The sequence below is a fragment of the Phyllostomus hastatus genome, unplaced genomic scaffold, assembly GCF_019186645.2.
Source record: "Phyllostomus hastatus isolate PE091 unplaced genomic scaffold, TTU_PhHast_1.1 phas_contig_113, whole genome shotgun sequence".
Lineage (NCBI taxonomy): Eukaryota > Metazoa > Chordata > Mammalia > Chiroptera > Phyllostomidae > Phyllostomus > Phyllostomus hastatus.
Window position 1 is genome coordinate 7,054,343 of NW_025333530.1, and position 24,615 is coordinate 7,078,957.

At 43.5% G+C, this 24,615-nt stretch overlaps 2 protein-coding genes across 3 annotated transcripts in view; both read left to right on the forward strand.

Annotated features, from left to right (window-relative positions):
- Window positions 1-5,635, forward strand: part of CUNH11orf53 (chromosome unknown C11orf53 homolog) — a 36,914-nt gene extending 31,279 nt beyond the window's left edge. The window contains exons 3-5 of one of the 2 annotated variants that reach the window (XM_045840489.1): window positions 1,780-1,822; window positions 3,923-4,224; window positions 5,234-5,635. In XM_045840489.1, coding sequence (XP_045696445.1) covers window positions 1,780-1,822; window positions 3,923-4,224; window positions 5,234-5,635 — 747 coding nt within the window. The remainder of the gene's footprint in view (window positions 1-1,779; window positions 1,823-3,922; window positions 4,225-5,233) is intronic. The other variant, XM_045840496.1, reaches the window with a different exon arrangement.
- A 9,238-nt stretch (window positions 5,636-14,873) lies between these two features.
- On the forward strand, window positions 14,874-24,318 carry COLCA2 (colorectal cancer associated 2). Its single transcript, XM_045839574.1, has 5 exons — window positions 14,874-14,935; window positions 16,854-16,948; window positions 20,847-20,901; window positions 22,291-22,517; window positions 23,708-24,318. Exons 1-5 carry the CDS (start codon window positions 14,929-14,931, stop codon window positions 24,080-24,082), a joined length of 759 nt encoding a protein of 252 aa, XP_045695530.1. The 5' UTR covers window positions 14,874-14,928; the 3' UTR covers window positions 24,083-24,318.
- The last annotated feature ends 297 nt before the right edge of the window (window positions 24,319-24,615 follow it).

Consider the following 24,615-nt stretch of genomic DNA (forward strand, 5'->3'; position numbering starts at 1 on the left):
CCCATAAAATTTCACCTTGTATATTTAACAAAGACTACAAACAATATCTTAAACTTCTCACTGATAAATCTCCAACTTCCAGCCTCCAGAAGTGAGAGAAATGATTGCTGTTGTTGAGAAGTGTTAGGCTACCCAGTCCACAGCTTTCTATAACCATCCAAACTGATTAAGACAGCTGGATAGTGATGGGTTGTCTTCAAATATTTGAAGGGCCATGTGGTGTTCATCTTATTCTGTATGGACAAGGAGATTAGAATTAATAATGTAACTCTTGTCAGCCTACTTTGTAAGAGTCAGAGGTCTCCAAAGAAGAAACCGGCTTTCTCAGGGAGTGCTGGTTTCTCTATCACTAGAGGCTAAGAGCACCCAGCACAGAGTGGGTGGTTGGGTGAGACCCTCTGTAAGAATCCGTTCTGCACTGGAGAGTCTATAGAACTGTGAGGGTCAGAGCTAAGAGCTCAGATCCACAGACCTGGAACTGGATATTGAGGAACTGGATATTGAGAACTGGAACTGGATATTGAGGAACTGGATAACTTTTTGAACAGCTACATTTTCCACTTAACTTTGTTCCTAAGCATCTTGAAACCAGATTTGCATTTGTATATTTTAAGACTCTACACACCTGGATACGCTTCCCTTCAAAGGTTAGCTTGGGTATCACTTCCTCACCCCACCCCAATACCTGCTTAAGTGCCTTCCTCCCCACAACTGCCCCAGACCATTCCACTTCTCACCCTGTAGTCAACTGTCTATTTCATTGTCAGTCACTCCCTGTACTAGCTTCCTAGGGCTGAAGTAACAAATCTACAGATGGGATGGCTTGAAACAACAGGAATTTACTGTCTCACAGTTCTGGAGACTGGAAATCCAAAATCAAGGTGTCAACAGGGCCAGGCTCCCTCTGAGGGCTCTGGGAGTGGCCTCCTTCCTTGCCTCTTCCTTACTTCTGGTGGTTGCTGGCAGTCCTTGGTGTTCCTGAGCTTGAGGTTGCATCACTCACATTTCTGCCTCTGTCTTACCATGGCCTTCTCCTCTCTGTGCCTCTGTCTCTCTCCTCTTCTTCTATGGACACCAGTCATGTTGCACTTAAGGGCCCACCCTAATCCAGCATGACTTCATCTTAATTTAACTAGCATATCTTCAAAGTTTCTATTTCCAAATCAGGTCATGTTCATAGGTACTGAAGGTTAAGAAAGACTTTGGCATATCTTTGGGACAGTGAATTCAACTGACAACATCCCCAACCTCCCATTCTCACCAGACTGTAGCTTTGAGGATTATATGTTTATTCCACATATTTTTATTGTGTTTACTATTAACCACACTCTGATATGGTCACTGAACACAAGTCACAGATAAGGTTCCAACCCTTAGTGGCATTTCAGTTCTACATGGAAGCAGGTAGTAAAAAAATGGCCATTCAATGTTGAAGCCAAATGCCAAGAAATATAGACAGATAGACAGATACTTAATATATATATGATGAAGGACATTAATGCAAATAGTGAAAAACAAAGAATTAATTACTCCATTTCATCTAGCCAGTGCTCTATGACATGTTTAGTGGAATCCAAAACTGTGGTTTCTCTTTGTCCTTTGTGAAACTTTGTTCTCCGGTACTTGCATTCCTACTCTCAACTGACCCCCACCACTCTAACCATCCAAATAACCTTTTTTTAAGTATCAGGAAATAAATCTTGTAAAATATATTCCTGATCTATTTTTAATCCAAATGTGCAGCTAACAAAGGAAACACTCACTGTCTTTGCCTTCCAGGGCGGCGCCAGCTCCCCTCCGTCTCCGCTCCTCCAGATGCCAGGTGAGCACTTCAGCTCCACAGGCCTTTGCTCATGCCCTGTGGGGTGTAAACAGGGCATTTGGGCTTCCATTCTCCTGTAACTGTCTTACAGCACATTGAAAATGTTGCTCCTTTAATTCAGTCATTCTCGAATTTAGAATCCCTTCTGTTTTGAAGACAGCCTTTTGATCACTTGACAAGCAGAAGTTTATTGGGCAAAAGCAATGAATGGCATTTAGGCCCTTGATACCATTTCAAAATATCTATAATTCTGGGACCACAGTCTGATGGATTATGCACCTGCTTTAGCACACAAACAGAGACACCTGTGGACAGATGAGGAAACTGTCATTTAATGAGTGCCCTCTCAAAGTGCCAGGCACTGAGTTAAGTGTGTTTTATTCATTTCAATACGTATGTCTTACTAAACAGTCCTATAGGGACAAAATGGGGGCATTCTTGATAATAGAGGTAGACACTCTCATATGTGCACACACACATCCCTTCCAGATCCCAAACTCAGAAGTGTCATAGTCTTTCTCAGTAATTTTAGCAACCTTCAGAGAGGAATCAGGGAAAGGAATAAGAGCAGGAAAAGATCTGCATGCTTGGATGTCTCTACCTTGTTTCCTGATCACATTTACTGTCACTGGATTCTGCTCCCTTTTACAGGGGAAACATTTCTGTAGCTTCTCTCACCATCTACAATGATTCTTTTTGTCTTTAAGGAGAAAGAAATTATATACTTAAAAGAGCAGAGCATTTTTCTGTGTGCTTATTTTTATTTGGAAATTGGAAACACAGACATAAGACCTGGGAGCTTTGTTTATGTAGTCTTAATTCTGTTCTTAGTCTTAACCACTCCTGTGGATATAGATTTGTGGTGTGAAACAGAACAATATGTATTGATATTAATTTTCATTTGCTCCAATTTTTTCTAGGGAAATATGCTTATGATAAAACCGCTAACAGCAGCTTTCAAATTCATGAGCAGATTAGAAGTTTGGGTCTATCACTTTTAAAATGAAAGTAGAGTAAGTAAATTGTGCTGTGAGTTTTGACAAGGGCTTTTGATTTCTTCTGGATGCATGGTCCACTGTGGTCGGGAGAGGTAAGAAAGTCAAGCATCTGCATCTTCCTCCCAGTTTAGCCCTTTTGGGCCTGGAGGTGTGGGTCTTAGCTAATGAGACCACACCCACCACCAGCTGGAAACTGTTTTACTGGCTTTGACTCCATGCCCCTGAACGTGTTCTAGATGATAATGTCTTTCCTGCTACAGCTGAACTACAGGCTCAGAAAGTTTTTAGCAAACACATCTTTTCCCTTCTGAATCCATTTCACCCGCCTTACCTTAAATACGACTTTTCTCAATTTCAGCTTCTTCTGTTTTGCGCAAGGGAAACTTTCTGTACCAGGCCTTCTCTTCCCAAACTTGTAGTGCCCAGGCTATGGCCACAAGAGGGCAGCAAATAACACGAGACCCTTCAGCCAGGAAATATTTTTCGCGGTCCTTCCCCTAACTTGGCTGCACAGAAGCCCTATCATTCCAAAGCAAGTAAGCCATGCAGGCTAGGTGCCAGACGCGATGTTAGAAGTCAGTCAGTATCCAGAGGATTAGAAGAATACAATCTGACTCTAGAATTGGGGTAAGGTTATAGTATCACCTTATCTAGAGATACTGAATCTCAGATAATAAGCCCAGAAGCAACCTCTTGTTAATGGTCTTGTGTATATGAGGACAGAGCTCAGAAGCAGTGGGAAAGATGCTCCATCAGATAAAATGTCAATACCAGCTTACTTATCTCTTTAAGCCCAACCCCACCCTAGCACTGGTGCCAGACACAGAGAAGGTGCGCAGTGAATGTATGCTGAGTGAATGAACGATTGAAGTTATTGCACCACCTAAAGTGAAATCACCCCCAAAGGCAGAGTGAACTTGAAACATAAAGCAGTAATGCAGCAGTATTCAACACTTTCAAGGCATTTATCTACTTAAATGTTAACCTCGATGTGAGGCATGTGTTAGGAACATCATTCCATAGATGGAGGGATTGGGTTGCAACAGAGATGCCTTGACTTTCCCAAGAGGAAAAATGTGCTTGTTTGTTTTTCATTTGGCAGCAGGTTCACCAGTCATGTCAGGTTACTATGGTGTCAGAAGATCTTTCCTGTCTGATTCCGACTTCCACAACACCAAACAATTTGCAAACGACCTCTGCACCTCCAGCATAGCGAAGCCCTTCCCCTGTGAATCCTCTGCGGGGCAGAGCCACGCCGCCCTCCTGGATTCCTACTTCACAGAGCCCTATGGGGATCACCGCCCACCGGCCCTGACGCACAACACAGGCCCTCTGTTGGGAGCCTCACCCCTGCCGCCACTCCTGCCGCCCCCATTCCCCAGCGACCCCACACACTTTGTGCTGGTGAGTGTGTATATACTCCACAGTTAGGGAGTCACTAAGACGAGGGCTCAGGCAGTCCCACCAGTCCAAGCACTTGGCAACCAGGCTGAAGCCAGGCCTGGCTGGCCCTGGACACCCCTGAGGCTGCTCTACATCTGCCCTGGAGACACCAGGACAGCCAGGATACGCTCCGGAGGAGCCTGCCTTCTGCAGAGATCCGTGCCCCTCACACCAGCAGGAAGGTTGATCCAGGGGTTTGGGCCAGGATGACTAAAAAGGCAGGATTTATATCCATTGGGTTAATGCCCTGCTGGTTTGACCAGATGGTCTCCCACCATTCTTCCAGCACAGGGAAGAGCCGTGAAGTTGAATCTCAGACAAAGGTGGGATTAACATTACTGAGTATCTATTCCAGTCAGGAGCTTCTATGTGTCTTTGGTAATTTACTACTTGCAACTTCCCAGGATGTCATTACTAAAGTCTCATTTTACTGTAAACCAAGTGAAGTGCTCAATCAGGAAGCTAGTAGGTATCACAGCCATAAGTAGAACCCCAAATCTTGCCAGCTCCAAGCCAATGAGATTCCCACAGCTTTGATCTCCAGATCAGACAGTCTTCCCAGCCCACTCCAAGGCCCATTCCCTCCAGGGGCCACTGGCCTATTCCCCACTGTGAAAAGGGCATTCCAGGACACCTAGTATTGTGAAGTTCAAAAAGAATACAAGACACAGTGCATTGTAAATGTCAAAATGCTATATAAATGTTTGTTTTATTATTGTCACATTTCACTCATTTAATGTTGTTTTCTGGGGAAAGGAATCCTAATACATACAGAGAACCTAATTCTGGAGTAAGAAGGGAGCTAACACCTTCACTGCTGGTGTCAATCGCCAGAGGGAAAAGCTGCCTGGTACGGAGGCCTCAGACGGCAGAGGCCTCAGTCCAGCAGCACCCCATGTGAGGGAGAAAATCTGTCCACATCAGAGTGTCATCTCTTGACTAACCCCAGTAACCTTTCCATTCTCCTCAGAGAGACTCGTGGGAGCAGACAGTGCCGGATAGCCTCAGCCAGCTGGACCCTGTGCCCACTGATGCCCTGCAGACCTTGCCACCCAGCATGAGTTGCCTCTCCCAGCTGGAGTCGGGCAGCACCACCCAACACAGGAACTCAAGCTGGGGGGGCCCCGTGGCTGGGGCTCAGTCCTACTCGTTGCATGCACTAGAGGATCTGTATCACACACCAGGGTACCCCACCCCGCCCCCATACCCCTTCACCCCTTTCACAGCAATGTCCAATGACCTACCACCCAAGGCAGTGCCCCTCGCCCCAGACGAGGGGGCAGATGCCTCTGCCCCTCAGGACCCTTCACCATGGACCAAAGAAGATGGGAACATGGTGTGGGGGTCATACGAATGCCGCAGAGCTTACTGAGGGGCAAGCCAAAGAACTTCCACACTTTTATTTTATTTCTTAACTTGGGTTCTATGTGCCACAGATGGGTTTTGGTGTGGCATCTCACTCAGAACTAGGTTGTCAAGATAAGCCATCCCTTTGTTAATGGACAATGGAATTTATTTGTAATATTCCCGAAGTTGTCAGGGACCATATACTAACGAGAAAACCTGACAATGTGGTCTTTTTGGAAATTTAGTAACCCAATGCATTCTGAATCTTCAGCAATCTTTGAAGTATCATTTTTGGCACTAATTTTTTTCTTAAATTACATTAAAAGTTTATGCAGATTCATAAAACATACTGATTTTCTGTTTAATTTTTTATTTAATCGTTATTATATTATTTTCCATTACCATTTAGTCCCCTTACATGCCCCTCCCCCCAACAATGACCCCGCTGTTGTCCGTGTCCGTGAGTCCTTTTCCTTCTTTGCTCAGTCCCTGAGCAAAGGCACCCCCCACCCACTCTCCCACCCAGATGTCACTATGGATGTTCTTTAGTAAAGAGAATGCATAGGATACAATGTAGTTTAGGGCACTAAAACTACTCCATTATATACCCTAGGACTGTAAAGCATTAAGCGTTCTTTGTGTACATTTCTCTCCTTACAGCAGTTTAGTAAAGGCCCAGTAACAAATATGTCACCATATATGAGTGCTTTCTTGTCATTAAAATAGGATGAGGTCAGGACACTATGGCTTCATAAACATATGGTTTTGACTCTTCTCTAAAGCCCAGAATGTCCAAAAATTAGGCTAAGGCAAAAAACAATACAGACCAAAACACAGTAAAGGCCAAAACTTATGTTGATCGATGGTTGCCACAATTTAGCTGCATGTTGTCTCTCTGATGGAATACACCTACAGGGATCAGAGTGGGTTAGTGAGATGGGTATTCTGTGATCAAACAAGAAAAATGCATCACAAAGAAAATACAGAGAGCAGGACTGAGCTGTCGGCAAGGAACAATAAAACACAGAACACCAAGAAGCAAAGGGACTTTGAGGAGCATATATTGTCAGGTGTGGGCCAGTAGCATCACACACAACCGCTCCCATTTAAAGGGAGATCTTGGTAATGGCTCATAGGTCAGAACTGCACAGCTCTTCCTGTGTTTGAATGAAGAAACTGACACCTGAGGCAGTCATCTCTCTTATGCAAGTTTGATGTGGATTCCTTTGTCAATTAAGTTCCCAGCGAAATTTCCACCAAGCAGCATGCCCGCCAGTAGGCAATCTGAATGCCTCGCACACACTTTGACTTTGCAATGCGTGGTTCATGGCCCACAGGTTACACCCACACTCTTCCTATTATCTTCTTATCACCTTCCTTTACTCCCTTACGAATTTTTCTGACCCCTCTGGTCCCTCCTGACCCAATGCCTTTTCCCTCCATCTCCTAGGAGTCCAATCCTCTCATTTTCCACTTGGTTGCCCAAAGCCTCTCAAGAGCCCTCATCACATCCCTTGTGACAGCATCCCATGCTCTATCTCAGTGAGGCAGGCATCCAGAAAATCAAAGGAAGACATTAATTAACACTTAGAAGTGAATAATTGATCTTACTCCTTCTCCAGGTCTTCAAGAGTATTTTCTGGTTAAGCAAACACGCCCCCTGATGTGTGGAGTACCACCAAAATGCCTGGATATAGCAACTGTCTCTACCTCACACCTCTCAGTGCTGTCCTGGGGGAGCATGCCTGCAGGAGCAGATCTAGGGGCATCTGTGGTCCTGGGCTGCAGGGCCGTGCTTTCCCGGGCCCCTGCCCTGCCCTGCTCCTTCCCTCCTGCCCTCCTTTCAACTCCCTGATCCTTACTTTGCTCAGTATTTGCCCTTCAATGGATTGGGGGCAAATTCTACTGTGGGAGAGAGAGCTGCCCTTTTAGTCCACTGAGACCTCAGTCCTGGTTCCCAGCATCCTTGGCAGAGCCACCTGTCAGCCAGTGTCACTCACACCTGGACAGCAATTTCTTCATCAGAAAGGCGAGCCCTGGACCTCTCTATAGATTTAGGGATCTTCATCAGGGTCTTGAAGTCATTTTTCTAGATTGGTTGTATAAGATTTATAATTTTAGTCATCTGTTCATCCCCCTGTTACTAAGCAACATACACAAGAATGGCTGTGTAAATCATAGGTATATCTCCACATCATTTTAACCTTTGTTTGATTATAATGCCAAATGCTAGGCAAGCTCACTTCTCTTAGTTCTCTGTTATCTTCTCATGTATCATGTTCATCCCGTCACAACTGGAGGATGTATTGGCTGCCAGGTAAGTAGTGCCCAGCAACCAGTAGTATCTGCATTCTTCTTAGAGCACCCAAGCCCTTTCATCATATTTGACAAAATAAATTTATAAAAAGGGAGACCTATACGGGCCTATATTCTATCTAGAATCCACTTAAGTTAGCTAGCCTAAAGGGGATGGGGATGGGGAGTGGGAGGTTCCACATGTAAATGATTTTTAAGAATTATATTTAGTTTGACAGTGTGTTTTTATATTGCATACACTACTTTAGTTCTGTTTTATTGTTCTAGGAATTTACAATACTTTGTTAAAAAGTGAAACCAAGCATAAAATTATGACATGGAAGTTAATCATATTTCCCTATCCCATTTCCCAACGGACTGCTCTCTGTTTCCTGCTGCATGCCAGGGGCTAACTGCATCTGTCTGTAGCAGTGCACAATGCCAGCCTGAGGAACAGTGAGCATTCTCCCTCCCTCACCTTCCAGAACCTGCTCTGCTCCCACTCACAGCTTTTCTGGGAAAACCGGAGAAAATTAGAGAGTTCGTGTTCAAAACACCATCTCTTTCAGGTCCTGGAAGATTAAGCAGAGGTAGTGATGTCAAGTTCAAGCTACTTACAAAAGCTTATTACATGATAATATCAAAAAGAATTTGAAAGCAAAGTTTGCCTATGCAAAAGCTGCAATATAAACAATCCTCCCCTAAATCACTGGAAACAGACATTACAGCAGTAGTTGAAAGTGTGTGTGTCTCTTTATATGTTATACAAACCCTAGAAATGAGAGAAGAAAACCACATCTGTGCCTTGCTATTTAACAAATCCTCCTAAATGAGCATTACGACTTGCTACAGTCAATAACAATACGAGGACACTGCAGTGGCAGGGGAAGGAGTGGGGAAGAAATACTCTGTTACTTTGGCACTAGAGCACAGTACAAGAAATTCCACAAAGGAAAAAGAGTTATTAGCCCCAATAGTAAAATACATATTTACAAACATACATACATAATAGATATAAAAGTTTTACTAGTAGCTCTGTGACCCACTATTCAATATGTAAATCTAAATGATACATTCATAAGAAGTGAGGCACTAGTTATATTTAAGGAACTAAAATAAAACAGAAACAGATTCATACATACAGGGAATAAACTGATGGTTACCAGAGTGGGGGCTGGGAGCAGATGGAAAAAAAAAGGTGAAGGAGAATAGGAGGTATAAACTTCCAGTTATAAAACAAATTAGCTTCGGGGATATAATGTACAGCCCGGAGAAAACAGTTGATAGTACTGTAATAACTTTGCACAGTGACAGATGGGCACTAGACTCATGGTGATCACATTGTAAGATATATAAATGTTGAATCACTGTGTTGTACACCTGACACTAATATAATATTGTATGCCAACTATATTTTAATAAAAAGTAAACTGAAAAAATAACTGAAAAAACAACTGATGTCCCAGGTTCAAGTCACTTTACATTATAGTGATTCTACCAATCGCACACCCAAATTATATTTTCTTTAGTTTCTATTACTGGGTTTTTTATGAAGTATCCTCTCTATTCAACATGACACCATTCCTCTTATACACCAAACTCAGTAACCATTGACTCAGAGAGCTAAGGGATGGAGAGTGATCCTTTCAATGACTCATCAAGGGGAGGAGTCGGGAATGGCTCCGTGGTGTGTCCCCAGTAGCTGGCTCAGTGCCCAGCATATCATAGAAGCTCAGGAAAATCTTTGTTAGATTGAACTAAAATTAAACTACGAAGATTGATAACTACTGAGACCCTGGCTTTGTGGGTGATGAGAGATCCCCAAGGCATCTCCTCCTCACCACATTGAGGGGTTAACATTAGCCACACCTTGCACACACCAACGCTATTGGGTATCAGGCTTTGGTGGTAATGTATTTTAAAAAGTTAATTAAGTATTTTTAAATGTCTCTAAAAATAAAAATTACTGAATATTTGAAGCAGAACAGAAAAATGTTTATATATTCATTCTGCATCCATGTGTGTTATAAAGTAAAGAAGGGTTATAAATAAAGGTTATCCAATGTTTGGTATCATCTGCAGTGTGATTAAAACAAATACAAAAATAGAGTAGTAAACAGAATCCCTGAAGATCAGACTAAATAGTGAAAAAAATCTATAATTACATCCTTCTGTAAAGGATGATACAATGTTATCTTTGACATTTGATGTGGAAGTGTCCTCTAATCACAATCCCTGGCAAACAAGATGTGTGGTTTGCAGTATGCAGTGTCATTGTCGGTACACTGCAAGCTAAGAGGAGACAACTGCAAAAATTTTATAAGTTCCAAAAGGAAAAAAAAATGTTGACAAATAATACCTAAGAATTATCTCTATTGCATTAGGAAAATGGATAGATGTCCCTACTGACCTTTGCCCTAACCAAAGGTCTTGAGTGGAATAAACCAAAAGTTTAATGCTTAATAAATTAACTTAGCCATAAAGGAAACTCAACTGTGTATCAACTGTGTTATATCTTAATATTCATAGGCTTTTATCATGGTAATCTTTAGGTATGTTTTCTATGACATATATTGCATAATAAAACTGTTTTGAGTAGAAAATGAACTTTTCATCTGTGATGGTATTCATCTTGTGTGATGGTATTTCCCTTAATGAAATGAAAAATTATCAAAGGTCCATTCTCTATGGCAGCCTCTGAAGGGAAAGTTAAGACTTGGAATATGTTTTATGGGAAGAGACTGATTTACCACAAATCATTAAGTAATCTCTACCTAAAGGTCTCCCTGGCCATTTTCATATGGACCAAACATTCACTCTGGGCCCAGTAACTACTTATTTCCTCCATGTTTTTGGAACTTGACATTTCCCACAAGGTTGGGCAACAGTATCCCAAAGTCAAAATGACAAAAGAAGTTTGCATTAATAGAGGTTAGAGCTGTAGTCAAATTTGAAGAGAATAAACTCCCCCTTTTCCTTACACTGAAAGCCTTTTCATCATGTCTAAGTTTAATAAAATCTCCTCCTTTGTGAGGAAAATATAGTGCTCTGCAGTATCATTTACATACAAAAGACTGACAAAAATTGAGTTAAAAAAGTTAATTTGAAACTTTAAAAAGAAATGTATTCTATTCTCATTATTCTGCATGTTGAGTGACTTTATGAAGGTCAATGACAAACTAAAGGGTTTCTTAGCTCAGTGGCCCAGATATCTGCAGAACTGTAACATATGAAGAACTAGAGAAACTCAAGATGGGGAGCCTCAAAAAGAAAAGCTTTGGGTGGAGGGTGGGCATGATAACTTCTTCAGCTTTAGCACAGCCTGTTCAAAGTAGATAATGAGCATATGCTTTCTGAATGAATGAATGAATGAGTGAGTGAGTGAATGGCCCTAGTGGAGAATCAGTAGCGTGGAAGTAGGAATCAGTTTTCCATGTTACTCACAGAGTAGTTGATGACAGAAAGCAGGACTTACTTATCTTTGCATTCCTGGTACTTGATACCATGCCTGGTACATAGGTGGTGCTCAATTAACACCTTACTGGCTTTTTGCTTGATCAATGATTATATTTAAGGCAGTCTAATCATAGAACAGGCTGCCTGATCAATAGTGAGCTCCCATTTCCTCAGCTATGGTGGGTCAGCAGCCCAGCAAGCAATGGAGAGAACCTGAGGCTGGACAACCACCAGCAGGGATGTTGACAAGTTTCTCAGCACCTTAAAGATCCCTTCCAACATGCAAACATCAGGACCTTATGTTACATTCTTAAGCAAGTGAACCTGTTGAAGCTGTTGAAACCCCACAGTATTTTGCAGCCCTTTATTAAGACCCAAAAATGCTTATCAGGACACCCTAGAGGTAGCAATGCCCTCAGCAAGAGGGAAGAAGTTCCCAGTCTTCAAAGCACAAACTGCACTTACCACAATTAACAGCTCACCCTCCTTCTGTCAGCCTATTCTTTGGGTTCTGATGTCTTGTGTTTACAGAATACTCTCAAGTCAGTATGCTGCACCACCTGAGTCTCCTCACACAACCGAAGAGTAAAACAGTGAACCTAAACACTCCCACATGCACAACAGAGACGTGTGCGTCAGCACATCCTATAGGCAGTATTTCCCCACTGCTAGTCACAGCGCATCAGTGAGCCATTAAATTATCTTAGTCACTCCCAGCCAACATAGATTTTTCATAGAATAAAATGGAAAAAATGGAATACAATATAAAATTTCAGAGTGCTTCAAATGCACAGGTGTACACTGTCTTATGAAAAGTTTGTTTTATAAATATGTAGATATTATTATAGATATAGTACATGAACATGCAAAGTGGATTCCTTATGTGGGTCGAAATTGAAAAAGCTTGAAAGCCTGTGCTATAAAAGATCAGGAAGACAGCAATGATAGTTAAGAGGAAAGGCTTTAGCATAGGATGTATCAAAGTTTGGTTCCCAGTCTTACCATTTAGGGGTCAATAATCTTGGGCATGTTGCTTACCCCTCTGTGCCTGTTCCCCCTTTTGTGAAATGAGAAGACTATACCATATGGTGCCTGGCATCCAATCAACACTCAATAAATGACAACTTTTAAAAAGCCCCTTGTTTGAAACATCCACATGTATGGGGTCCCAGGGCAGACATGGCTGCTCCAGACCTCACGACACATGCAGATCAATAAGAGGATTCACAGAATATACTTAGAAAGGATTCTCCCTTACGCCCCAAAGCATGGTGTTTGGCTCCTGAATACCTGAGCTGGGGCCTTGCAGTTATAGAAAAGCAGAAACTAAAAGTCCTTAATGTTGGGCTAAAAATGGGACTTCTTTCTCAAAATAGGGCTCAGGTCTAAGGAAACCCGGTTGTCTGAAGTTGCAGGCCAGCAATTGCACTGGAATACCTGTCCCAGCAGCAGGTGCCAATACACAAGCCCCCAAAACTGCTGCCATGATTCAAGCAGAGGTTTTCTGGCAGGACAGGGAGGTCTTCACTGTCCCTACAGACCCCGTGATTTCCAAGGAGTTCACCTCTCACCCAGCGCTACCTGCCATCTCCACAGGGCAGCCAACATCAGCATCAACTTCAGTGATGTTGCCAAGGGAACACTATGGCTTCCTGCCATCCCTGTCCATCTCCATGTGAAAGGAAAGGCTAGGAAGGAGACTAAGCCTGAAAATGTGAGACAGCACCTCAGAACAGGGGCAAACAGACACACACACAGGGAGCCAGGAAGGAAGGGAAAAAAACCTCAAAGCAGACAAGAAATGGAGGAAAGCAGTGAAAAGCAGACCAAAAGAAACTCAGAAAAAATAATCAAAGAGGCCAAATAAAAAAAGAGGACGATTTTTAAAAGCAAAACAAAAAAATAATTGTGAAACAAAAAGAAAAATGACAAAAGAAAAAAGAAACAGTGGAAAAAGCTAGTAGGACAAGACACCATCCAAATCCATGCTGCTTTGTTCACTGTTCCTGCAGAAGGAGCAGTCAGTGCCCAGGCAGGGTACAGCAGGGAGAAAGGAAATTGGAACCCTCTGACCTGGTGTTCTTCCCCTCTTCCTGAGTCTGGTCTGCAGTCTAACTTCCAGCAGGGAAACTCAGGGCACAGGCTCAGGGGCCTTTGGAGAAAGAGGCTCCAGAAGCTGTTACAGATTCCAACTAGGCTGGAGACAAGCACACCCTGGCCTGCCCTCCACAGTCAGGTGCCACCTTGGTGGTTCCCAGCCCTGGTCACCTCCACCAGAGACAAGGCTTCAGCTGCCAAGCAATTCCTATCCATCACAGACGCTGGTATCTTGTCATTTCCAGACAGCCCTGTTCCCTCATTGTCTCAGGCTCCACCCTGCATCAGACACATTTGAAGTCACTCAGGTTTTTTCTCATGCTCTGTGGGGCTCAATTCCACTTTTGGAATTCCATTTTCGGGGCTGTGACCGTACACAGCCCCAGGTCATTGGTGAGGGGCTCAGGCCTAGAACACCTCCCCCACCACCTCTTGCCAAAGCCTGAAGGCTTGAGTGTATCCATGTCCTTTCAGCTCAAATGAGCAGGAGCCAATTGTATTATTATTTCTCAACAAAAGCTCCTGCAGCAAACTAGCAGGGATGCTCTAGAGGGAGAAAAGGGAGAAAAGAGGAAACTTCACAGTGAAGAAACCACTAGTCTCTGAAAATCTCCAAACTGCAAGACCCCATGGACAGTCCCCAGCACCTTGCAGAAGAGCAAAGGATCTTAACAAGCAGGCATTCTCCTGAAACCCCCGTGTCTGGGGCCCAGACAGAGAGCAGGTGAAAAGGGAGGGAAGCCTGCTGGTAGCCAGGCAGGGCCAGAAGGAGATGAGGTGCAGAGCTAAGGCCTCTGCTAGGCCTCTGGCTTGCAACCTGAGCCCAGAGTGACTACTTGCCATGTCACACCTACTGGCTGCCATGTTTACTGCTTAAAAAGTAAGATTTACCCCTCTAAAATACAAATAGGGGATGTGGGGATCAGTCTGGCCAGCCAGGCTGGCTCAGGTGGTCATGAAGGGCAGCCTAAGTCATTCAGGGCTCCTGAAGCTGCCTTTGAGGCAGAAATACAGAGCATCTTTGAGCACTCCTGCTCTGTTTGTGGGAAGGTGGGCAAAATGCTCAAAATAAAATAAAAGCAAGGGTCAGGACCTAAAGGGGTCTCACTCCCTGTTTCTCTGGACCCTCTATGGGGTGTCTGTGTGCAGGATTTCTGCAGAAGATAGTCCATTTTGTTAAGCCTTTGAATATTCAAATTGAAAGTACCGCGCAATCATTGATTGTCAAATCATGGGTTTCTAGAGGTTTTAAATACTTGGCATGAGGGGGAAAAAACTCAAACCTATACCCGAAGGTATAAAACATTAATTCTGTTTGTCTCCTGCTCCAGGAACCTGGATGCAGCTGGATGCTTTGTGAAACTTTAAAAATGTTGCATCTCTGCTTCTCTCCTTGTACAGGAGCCCTCCGAAGTGCTGAGTCCTTGCAGCTGCAGCATCCAGCCACGAACCCAGCTTCTGCTGACCACCATGTCGGGTAACTCGGCTGCTTCTCCTGGGGCAGGGTCACACGGGCCAGGGGCATTTTGATATGGGTGTATTTCCACAGCTTTTCCTGCATAGAACAGAGAGGCACAAAGTCAGAGCATACAAGGGTGTGCCGGGGATCCGGAGTAGGCACAGGCCACACTGTGGCCGCTCCCACTCGGCGCCTGCTCCTGAGAGCAGAGGCCCAGGTGCTGAGTTGAACGCTAAGGTCGTCGCCTACCCCGGCCCCCCACCCACCCTCCCACTTTGCCACAGTTGTGACCCGGGAATTTCGCGGCGCGGATTCTGCGCGCCTAAAAGCAGCGGCAGGGGGGAGCTAGAGGCTCGCGGCGAGCCAAGGACGCAAGCGGGGCTCTCGGGTTGCACGCCGCTGAACTGTGGCGGTCCCGTTCGGACCCCTAGCCGAGCCCGCAGCCCGCGGAGCCGCGGACCCGGCGAGAAAATCGCGGGAAGAGACCAGACCGCAGAGAAGACGCGACCCCCATTTTCTGTGGGACAGGCATGGGATTCCCTGGGTTTGGGCGACAAATAGAGCAACCTCCTTTCCTGAGGAGACCCCCTAGCTCCTAAGGCTAGGCCAGGGGGCTTCCCGCAGTGTGTCTCCGCTAAGACCAGGCGAGGCGCTGTCGCCAGGCTCCGAGGTCAGTCGCGGCAGCGCAGAGGCGCTGAGCCCGACCCCTCCCCGCGACGGCACCTCGGTGGCGCTCACTCCCAAATCCTTATCAGAGTCTGAGTCGCCCTAGGCTCCAGCGGCCACTCCCGACTCGGAAAATTCTCCCGGCCCGGCAGAACCTAACAGCCGGCCGGCGCTACTCACTGCGGCTCAGCGAGGCCCCAGGGCTGCCCAGCTCCCGGCGTGCTGAGGCTCGCTCCCCGCCGACCGTCCGGCGCCCGCACGGCTGGCCCAGCCGGCCGGAGCTGTCCTGCCTGGCCCCGCTGGCCCCGCTGGCCCCGCCGGCCCCCGAGGGCAGCCCTTTCCACAGAGCAGCCTCCCGGCCGAATGCGCAATCCTCGGGATCCCCTCCCCGCACGGCTTTCCTAGAACTCGCTCTGCGCGGACTCGACTCGGAGCCTCCCAGCGTGGCGGAGAAATGCCAGCACCAGAACAGGAGGGGGTGGGGAGAGACTGGAGGAAGGGGAGAGCAGGAGCGGGGCCTAAAGAGGGAGGAGGGAAAGATGGAGAACAGGAAAGGCAGAGGAAGGGGGCTATGGAGGGAAGGCAGAAGACAAAAATCGCTAGAAGAGAGGGACAGGGTTCCCAGGGTCTGGGCCCTTTACTGGCGTCAGTCTGGCAGGTCCCTCACCTGCCCAAGGACAAGTCTCGCCCAACCTCACAGTCTGCCCCAGACCAAGGACATGTAGAGGCCGAAGTCTCCCCAGAAGCCACATCTGGCTTGGTGGAGAAGGAAGGGAATCAGTGATTGTGTACCAGTGGGAGCATCACGAGGGAGTGGATCAGGTCAGCAACTACAGATCAGAGAGAGCCCCTGCACCTGTGCCCGGCCCCTCCCCTGGCCCATAATACCCTCCGCCGCGCCAGCAGGCGGGGCCCAGGTACCTCCAACTTAGCCAAGATGGTGAACTCCCCTGGACTGACCTCCACATTCCTGAGCAGAAAAACCTGTATGCTACTGGTCTAGGGATAGGACCCAACCTGAGGTGGGTGGCCCCACAGATTTCCGTATGTTCTGGTCCCCACTGAGGCCCTGCAATCTGCCCAGCTTCTCCTCACCCCTCCAAATTTGAGAACTTTGTGTTTCTTTCCCACTTGCCTTTAGGCATCCTCTTTGTGTTTTCCGAACCTAGAAAGCTGGCCTCAGGTTCCATGGTCTATAAAGAGGACACCCTCACCCCAGACTGATGCTCAAACCTCACGCTTGACCACTGACCCAGCTGTCTTTCCCCAGAAAAGCCAAAGGTGTATCAAGGTGTCCGGGTGAAGATCACAGTGAAGGAGCTGCTGCAGCAGAGAAGGGCTCACCAGGCAGCCTCAGGGGGAACAGTAAGCATAAACCCTTCACTTACTCCCAACTCCTGTTAGGCATCAGGCAGCTGTTAGACATCCTGGGCCTCAGTTGCCACCCAGACCTGGCCTTTCTCAGCTGTTCTTATAAATTTGGTGCCCAGCTTCATCCCAGTTCACCACAGGAAGCCACAAAGAACAGCTGAGGCATGTTTGGGGCTCATGGGATTTGGGGGAGCCCATCCATCCCTGATCCTAGTTGAGTAAGAAGAGCTTGTTGATCCTGTGTAGGAAGAGGGGCAGCCAGTAGGTAAGTAGATTGTTATTCTGTTAGGAAGGTAGTGTGTGTGCTCTCACATATCCAAAGAAAATCTCTCCCAGAAACTTCATTTTAGGAAGCCCCTTCAAGGATAGAATCTCTGTGGAACAGACCCCTTCTCTCCTCATTCTTCTAGAACTCAGCCTCTGAGGTCGTTTATCTGGAAATCACCAAACTGAAAGTTCCCAATGGGAAGGGGCCATGTCTCTGCAGAGGAGACAGCTTGGAATATAAAACCACCTCCTTAAGATGTAATGAAGCCTTTTGCTGTTACAGACCATCATGAGATAGGTCTGGATAGTCATAAGAGTACCCTGCCATTTATGTATATTCTAAACAGACAGTACTGCCAAGAGCTCTCAGGGCACCAGCAGAACCAAATAAAGTAGGTCGGGTTATCTTCCAGGAGAGGGAAATTCATTACTGAAAGCCCTTGATTGTACAATTGCTTGTGGGTTGGTTTAGGTGTGCACAGACAAGGATCTGACAGCTAGGGCCCATATTGCCAATATCAGCATTGGTACTCTCTCAAGCTTATTGGCGCATGTCCCAGCAATGGGTTTTGTGCCTGGTGCTGTTTGTGTGCATTGCAAGACATTCATGAAATGTCTTTGTGAGAAGAAACAAATGATTTAGGGGTGGTGAGCACAGCTCCTAGAACCAGTGGACTAGATTCAGACCTCAGCACCTCAATGGGGTGTGTATCCTCTGAGCAAGTTATTTTGCCTCTCTTGCCTCAGTTTTCTCATCTTTAAACTGGAGGTAAGACTGTGAGAGGGCTATATGAGTTATTGCATATAAAGCAATTAGAAGAATGCTTTCCACATAGTAAGTGCTCAATTAATGCTAGCTATCATTATTATTTGTGAAAAGCAGCTACAATAAAATTGCAACCAAGGCTTGAAAGCCAGCTTTTCAGTAATGTTCATCTGCACCCTTTGCTCAGAGTTTAGAGGTTCAGGTGTGAACTTGCTATGATATGGCCTATACTGTGCAAATTTTAAATTTGGTGGCAAATTTAGTACCTTTATTGCAGAACTTCAGCTAACACAATAAAACTTACTTCTACTTGTAAAGTGTTCTACAGTGGTTCTTTAAAAGCATTTTTTGCACACTCATTTTTTTCATTTAGTTCTTATAATAAGCAGGGGAGGTAAGTAGATCAGGGATCTGTATGCCTCTATTACAGCTGAAGTTCAAAGTCTTGCAGTTACTGATGGTCAAGCTTAAAGTAGAATCAAGGTCTTATTATTCTTAATTAAAAAAAAACTTCCCACCTATCAGCTCCCTAAATGCATCTTTCTGCCAATCCAGCTGTGCTGAGCAAGAGTCTGTTAACCCCTTCAATTCACAGATAATTACAAAATTAATAAAACCAGGAACAAGGGAACTGGGAAATGCTTCTGGAGCAAAGAAAAATCATCAAGATGTTCATAACAAAATGTAATCTTTCATTACGGAGATTTAGTACAAGGTACAATTCTGCTTCAGCTGCCCCTGGAGAAGTCCCACTGGGCATAGTGATTTTATTGCTGTTGGCCTCTTACAGGTTGATTTGGCTACTATTCCCCTGCTAGCTAACTGCAGAAAGGGTTAAATATTTCACTTGTGTATCTGATCAGTATCTGTTCCCTGGAGAGGTTTGGCTTATCTAAGTGTGTCTGAATCTCCCCCTTGAGAAATTATTAGGCAATACTTCTGAACCAGTGCCTTGCAGACAGGTTCCTTGTATAGTATATCTGCCTGTGTCCTCGAAGGCAGGAGGAGTAGCACACAGATGATTTAATTATGAGAGCTAGCTGTACAGTTCTTCTGTGGGACCCAGCAGAAGGATCTGGGATTCCAGGAAAGCTGTGAAGGTATGGTCATTTGGCAAGGATGGCAGATACCAGGGCATAATGTCTGCCTGCTTCTTGGTGTAGACTCCTCTGGTCCAACAGAGATGATCTCTAAGTTGTTCAGTGGTTAAAGGATACCTCTAGGAAGTTTTCAGCCAAGGAGAGAGTTAATTTTATAAAATCCACAAAGCGGGAAGAAATTTATCTTAATTTGTTATAAAATCAGAGTAGTATCCACGATTCAAAATTTTAAGAAGGCAATTGTGAATGTAAGTTATTGACTGAGACAAATATCAGGGCCAGGAGAAATGAGTGCATGCAGGATTTGTAAATTTGATTCACCAAACTTACTTCGGCCAGGCCAGATGAATTTGCAAAGAGCCATACACACACACCCACCCCTCTTACCTTTGGTATAAAGGGAAACTTGAGTTAGTACTTATCAAAAGATATAATTTATCCTTTTTTAACCATTAATTTTTTAACAGCCTTGATGCATTTTTTTAAATTGTAGTATGTGGATTTTTGTGCTGCTTGAAATCTAAGAGAGAGGTACCTTTCTTTGTATTCTTGGACCACAGTAGAACATGAACCCTAACTAGAAAGATAATATCAAATGGGATATTGTAAATATACCTTAGGGAGATAAGACAGGAGGCAGACAAACAGACCATTCTCAGGGAGAAGTGGGGTTAATGAAAACTCTACAATGAGTTTTTAAAACTCACTCCTTCCAAGTCCTTCAGCTCAAGCTGCAGCCAAATATTTGCATGAAGAGCTGGTGAAGGATTCCAGCTTCCTGGTTCATGACATTACAGCATGGATCGTTTTCAAAATTAACACCACCTCCATTTTCAGCAGTGGCTGACTGGACAATCTCCTAGTTGCTCTGGGTATGGTAGTAAGTATACCCTGTAACCCAAGAGAGAGGTGTGGTGAGCTCAGCTTCCAGCACAGAGTCACAGAGCAATGCTGGTCCCTTTAAACTTTAAAGCCACCACCTGAAACTTAAAAAATAATAATAATAAATCCTAAATTACTCAGTTAGTATAACTATGAATTCAACTAAAAAATACAGGCTGCTTTACTTTAAATAGTTAAAAGGAACACTCTTATAAACTTCAAGTATTATAGTAGTGAAAAAAGCACCTTGTACAAAAATTAGTTAAAAACATACAAGGAGTTGAAATATTGCGTGACTATTAAGTAGAATATAGATAAGCTCCAACTTGAGGAGCTTTAAGAAAAAAAAATATATATTTTTTAGTATTTCATAGCTAGTAAGAACATGTGAATATTTTGAGCTATCAGGATTTAAAGAGTTAGGAATTGTGTCCTTTGGGGAAAACAAATTCCTAAGGCTAAGTAGCCAGATAGAATATGAAAGTCTTGAAGAAAATAATTGACTAAGTCATGAAAATTGGGATTAAATAAATGTAAGTTCTCATTCATTTTAAGTTGAATAGTTTTATAGAAAGGCTATTTACTGTTTTCTTGAGCTGTTACATTTCTGTAATATCAAAATCATTTAAATTAATTTTTTACCAAAATTAATAGCTTTAAAATTTAAGTGGGAGAATCTGATATTAGGGAAAAAATCCCTAAGCAAACCTAAAAATTGAATCTAAATAAAATATAATATCAGTGGTATTTAATTGTTTTTAGAAGAAAGATTCTGGCTTACCTTAGAGCAGAAGGCAACATAGTTCACACCAAAATGTCTTAGCTTTCCCTGAATAGAACTTTCATTTCACTTTGCTTTATGGTCTTGCTTTGGCAGCTCTCCGGAGGGAACAGTGTCCACCTTTCAGATCCAGTCACACCACCTTCTTCAGGTCAGTACAGCCAGCATTATAGTTTACTCAAAAACTCTTGCAAAAGCACATCTTGAAAGTCTTTCAATGCTTGATTCAGGGGTTAAGATAGGCACCACCATTTAACTGCAGTCCAACCAATCAGAAGGTGAAAAAGCATAGCGACTCCAGGTGGAAGCCCTGCAAGGAAACTAGAGCAAATGTTTCCTTCTTTCTGAACTGTCTATTCTTTGCTGTCTACTTTGTCCCCAGTTTGTTCTTCTCATTTATTCCAGTTCCTCATCTCTAAGTAACTAAACTAGACTAAAAGAGCAGAATTATTTTTAGAAACTTGTCTTTTTTATTGTACCTTAGTTGGAATACAGAACTCCTGAGGTCCTAGAATCGTGCCTTTGCTCTTGTTCAATCAGTGTCTAGCCAACAGGGACTTCCCTCCCCTTCCTTTTCTCTCTTCCCAGAAAGCAGTTCAAACAACTGGAAGTTTTCTCAGCCCAATACGAATAACTCTATTACATAAACATTCCTGCCTGTGCCACTCAACAGCTAAGAGTTCAAATATAAGGAAACCTGCTTATGGTAGGTAGCTCACCACTGAATTTGCCACTTACACTTAACTTCAAAAGAACCTTAAGACTTCAAAAAATTCCTCTGATGGACACACTCTAAATCTATCATCTTTGAATATTTAAGGATAATAACCACAGATTGGGCCTATTATTACCAAAATGGAAAAGGAGTCATGGTTTCAGAAATATTCTTGTTTGGTATTTAACAACATATTTTAATTCCATTAATCATATTAACAAGTTCACTAAGAAAACATTTTTGCCTTTTGTAATTTAGAACGAATAGTACTAATTTGACCTTTATGTTCCTGGTTTCTATTTCTAATTTGCCTTGCCACTTATATCACTTCACTCCTCAAAATTTAAGTTACTGAGCGAGTGTGAAAAGTTTAGGAAAGTAATAACCCTAACTCAAGAGAATTATTTCCCATGACACCAGAAGTTTTCCTAAAGCCTCAAACAACTCTGTAAGCCCTTTCTGAGAGGTTTACTTGAACTTCAGATAGGAGCTGAATGTGGATGCTTTTTATGTCCAAGAAAGTGGTGGCTTGGGCCATTATTTGACTATGAGAGTCAGACACAGGTTGGATCGCCATCGTTTTATTTTAGCCCCAGCCGCATTCACAGCCAATCCTCACATTATTGACCACATTCATTTCACTGGAACTTCAATTAGCTAAGGCAACTAAAAAATCCCAAGTGCCTGACTGTTTACTTTTCTGGAACTTCTTAAGCCTTCTTTTCCCTTATACATAGTAAATATTCAGAATATAGACTAGAACTTTATTCAAATCGATAACTGAAATTTTTAAACAAAAAATATCTTTTTTCCTTTCTCTTATAGTCTACTTTGAAACTGAATCGAATTCTTCCACACCTAATTATTTTCAACCCCGAGAATTTTCCAGTCATGTTTCTTGTGAAGAAAACCCAAGCTGCCTTGACCAGATCTTGGATTCCTACCTTCAGACGGAGACACACCCCGACCCTTTGCTCAATTCCATGCAAAGTACTCCCCACTATTTCCAGGACAGCTTCCAGGTGGCCCCTTTCTGCTTTAACCAGAGCCTGGTAATTTATCTCTGTTCTTAACAAACTCTGTTTGTTGTTGGCTGTGGGGCAATAATGCTTTGTGAGAATGCATCATCTCATGAGAAAGCATACAAACCGTATCAACAAGGAAAGCATCCAGGAAGCAAACAGAACCATTTACAAGTCAGTGGAGGTGGAAATAGCCACACATTGCCCAAGTTCCTGTGCCAGGTTGGTGTGTGGCAATGAAAAGGTTTCCTGTCAATATACATTTAATGGTTTTAAACTATAAAGTTAAGACATCTACTAATTAGTTGTCACTGATTTAAACCTGGCCTTTGGATTTGGGGGTTCTTGAAAATGGGCTTAAGTCTCTATCTACACAATACCAAACTATCATTTTGATAAATGGGCTTTGTTTTATTTTGCCACTTAATTTGCTCTACTAACTGGTTGTTTTGGTCTGGTTTAGGCACAAGAACTCATTTGAGTCTGAGATAGTTAGTAAAAATGAAGCCCTAACACTTGAAAGAATTTGCATGGTCTGTTCTTGATGGACCTCAAATGTTTGAAAAAAATACAGAAAGGTTTGCATTAGTAGGAGGATACCAGTCATTTAAGATGCATTTTAGATGACTCATAGATATTTTAAACCTTAAAAAGTAAGTTTTTTAATGTAAATCCTTTTTTATTTGAATTTGTCAAAAGTCTGTGTAGGCATCAGACTAAATTTTAAGGGGCTAGGAAATGAACTCCACAGAATATGCATACAGGGCCCCCAATCTTTCAGCCCCAGTTCTACCTGAGTATGTTCACCTTTTCTCCACAGCCAAGGGTGTGGAGAAACATCCAAGGTGCCACCTGCAGCTTATATTGTGCCTAACGCTTATATTGTGGCACATGGTAGGATTTGATGAGCAGGTGACTTGAAGCACAGTGGGATTTTGTGGTTTAAGGACAAAGCATCCTCTAAAGTATGGTTATAACAAAGGAAGCCAGTGAAGCAAGGCAATTTATTGTTGGGAAAGAAACAGGTAAATATAGAATGTGGTGTTATGAAATCATGCAATCAGCAAACAAAATTACTTCTGCAGACTTGGATTGGGTTGAGTGTTTTGTGTCTTTACCCATAATGTTCTTACTCTAAGTTCTTAAATCCACTCTATTCAGTCCTTTTAATCCTGTCTAAGTTATCATGCTCTTTTTTCCTTGGTTTTTCATTTCTCCAGACCCCAGGATCACCTTCAGATTCCTCCACTCTCTCTGGCTCTTTAGACTACAATTACTCGCCAGCACATCTACCTTCATATGCTGTGGAGAATTACAATTCTCCTCCTTCTCTGGATACCAGAAACTGCGGCTATCCATCAGAAGACTACTCCTACCCTCCCTTGCCCTCCCATGCCCAGGACGACTGCTTCTTCCCAGCCCCCACCTCAGGCTGCTACTGTGTGTCCTGTGAGGCAGAACACTTGGCCACCGTAAGAACATCTGAGTATTTTTCCTGTCCCAGCACAGACTATGTGAACTTTGATACCTCGCCAACAGCATCCAGTGATTTCTATACCAGGGAAACAAACTGTGATATCTGCTATAGTTCATAGAGTTTCATTAATTTGGAATATGGCGTGCATATGTCTATTGTTCTGCCGCACCAAATGACAACTTGAAATAGGTAACTTGTTAACAAAATATCACAGGCACAGTTTACATGCCATTTTCAGTTTTCTGACACTAACTTAGGCGTTAAGATGAACCAGACCCTGTGTTTGTGCCTACTTTGTATGCTTAAAGTTAAAAGTTTTGTTAGGAACATTCAGTTGTTTTACTTTTCTGTATAATGAACAAATTCTAATTTTCTACTAATAAATAATTTTGTATTACTAAATGTTGGCTTACTTGTTAAGTTTTTGAATAATAGTTTCCAGCTGGTTTGAATAATATCAATTACTTCTGGAAATCACTAATTACTCTTCAGTAGATTATAATCTCACTTATTCATGAACCAAAAATTATTTTGATTTGGTAAAGTGCCTGGGCTCCCAGGGGGGATACAGAGTAGACACAGCTGTGATGGCAGAAAAGTGAAAGTCAGCCTCACCTTTAAGTGAGGGTATATGTACATCTTGGAGCAACA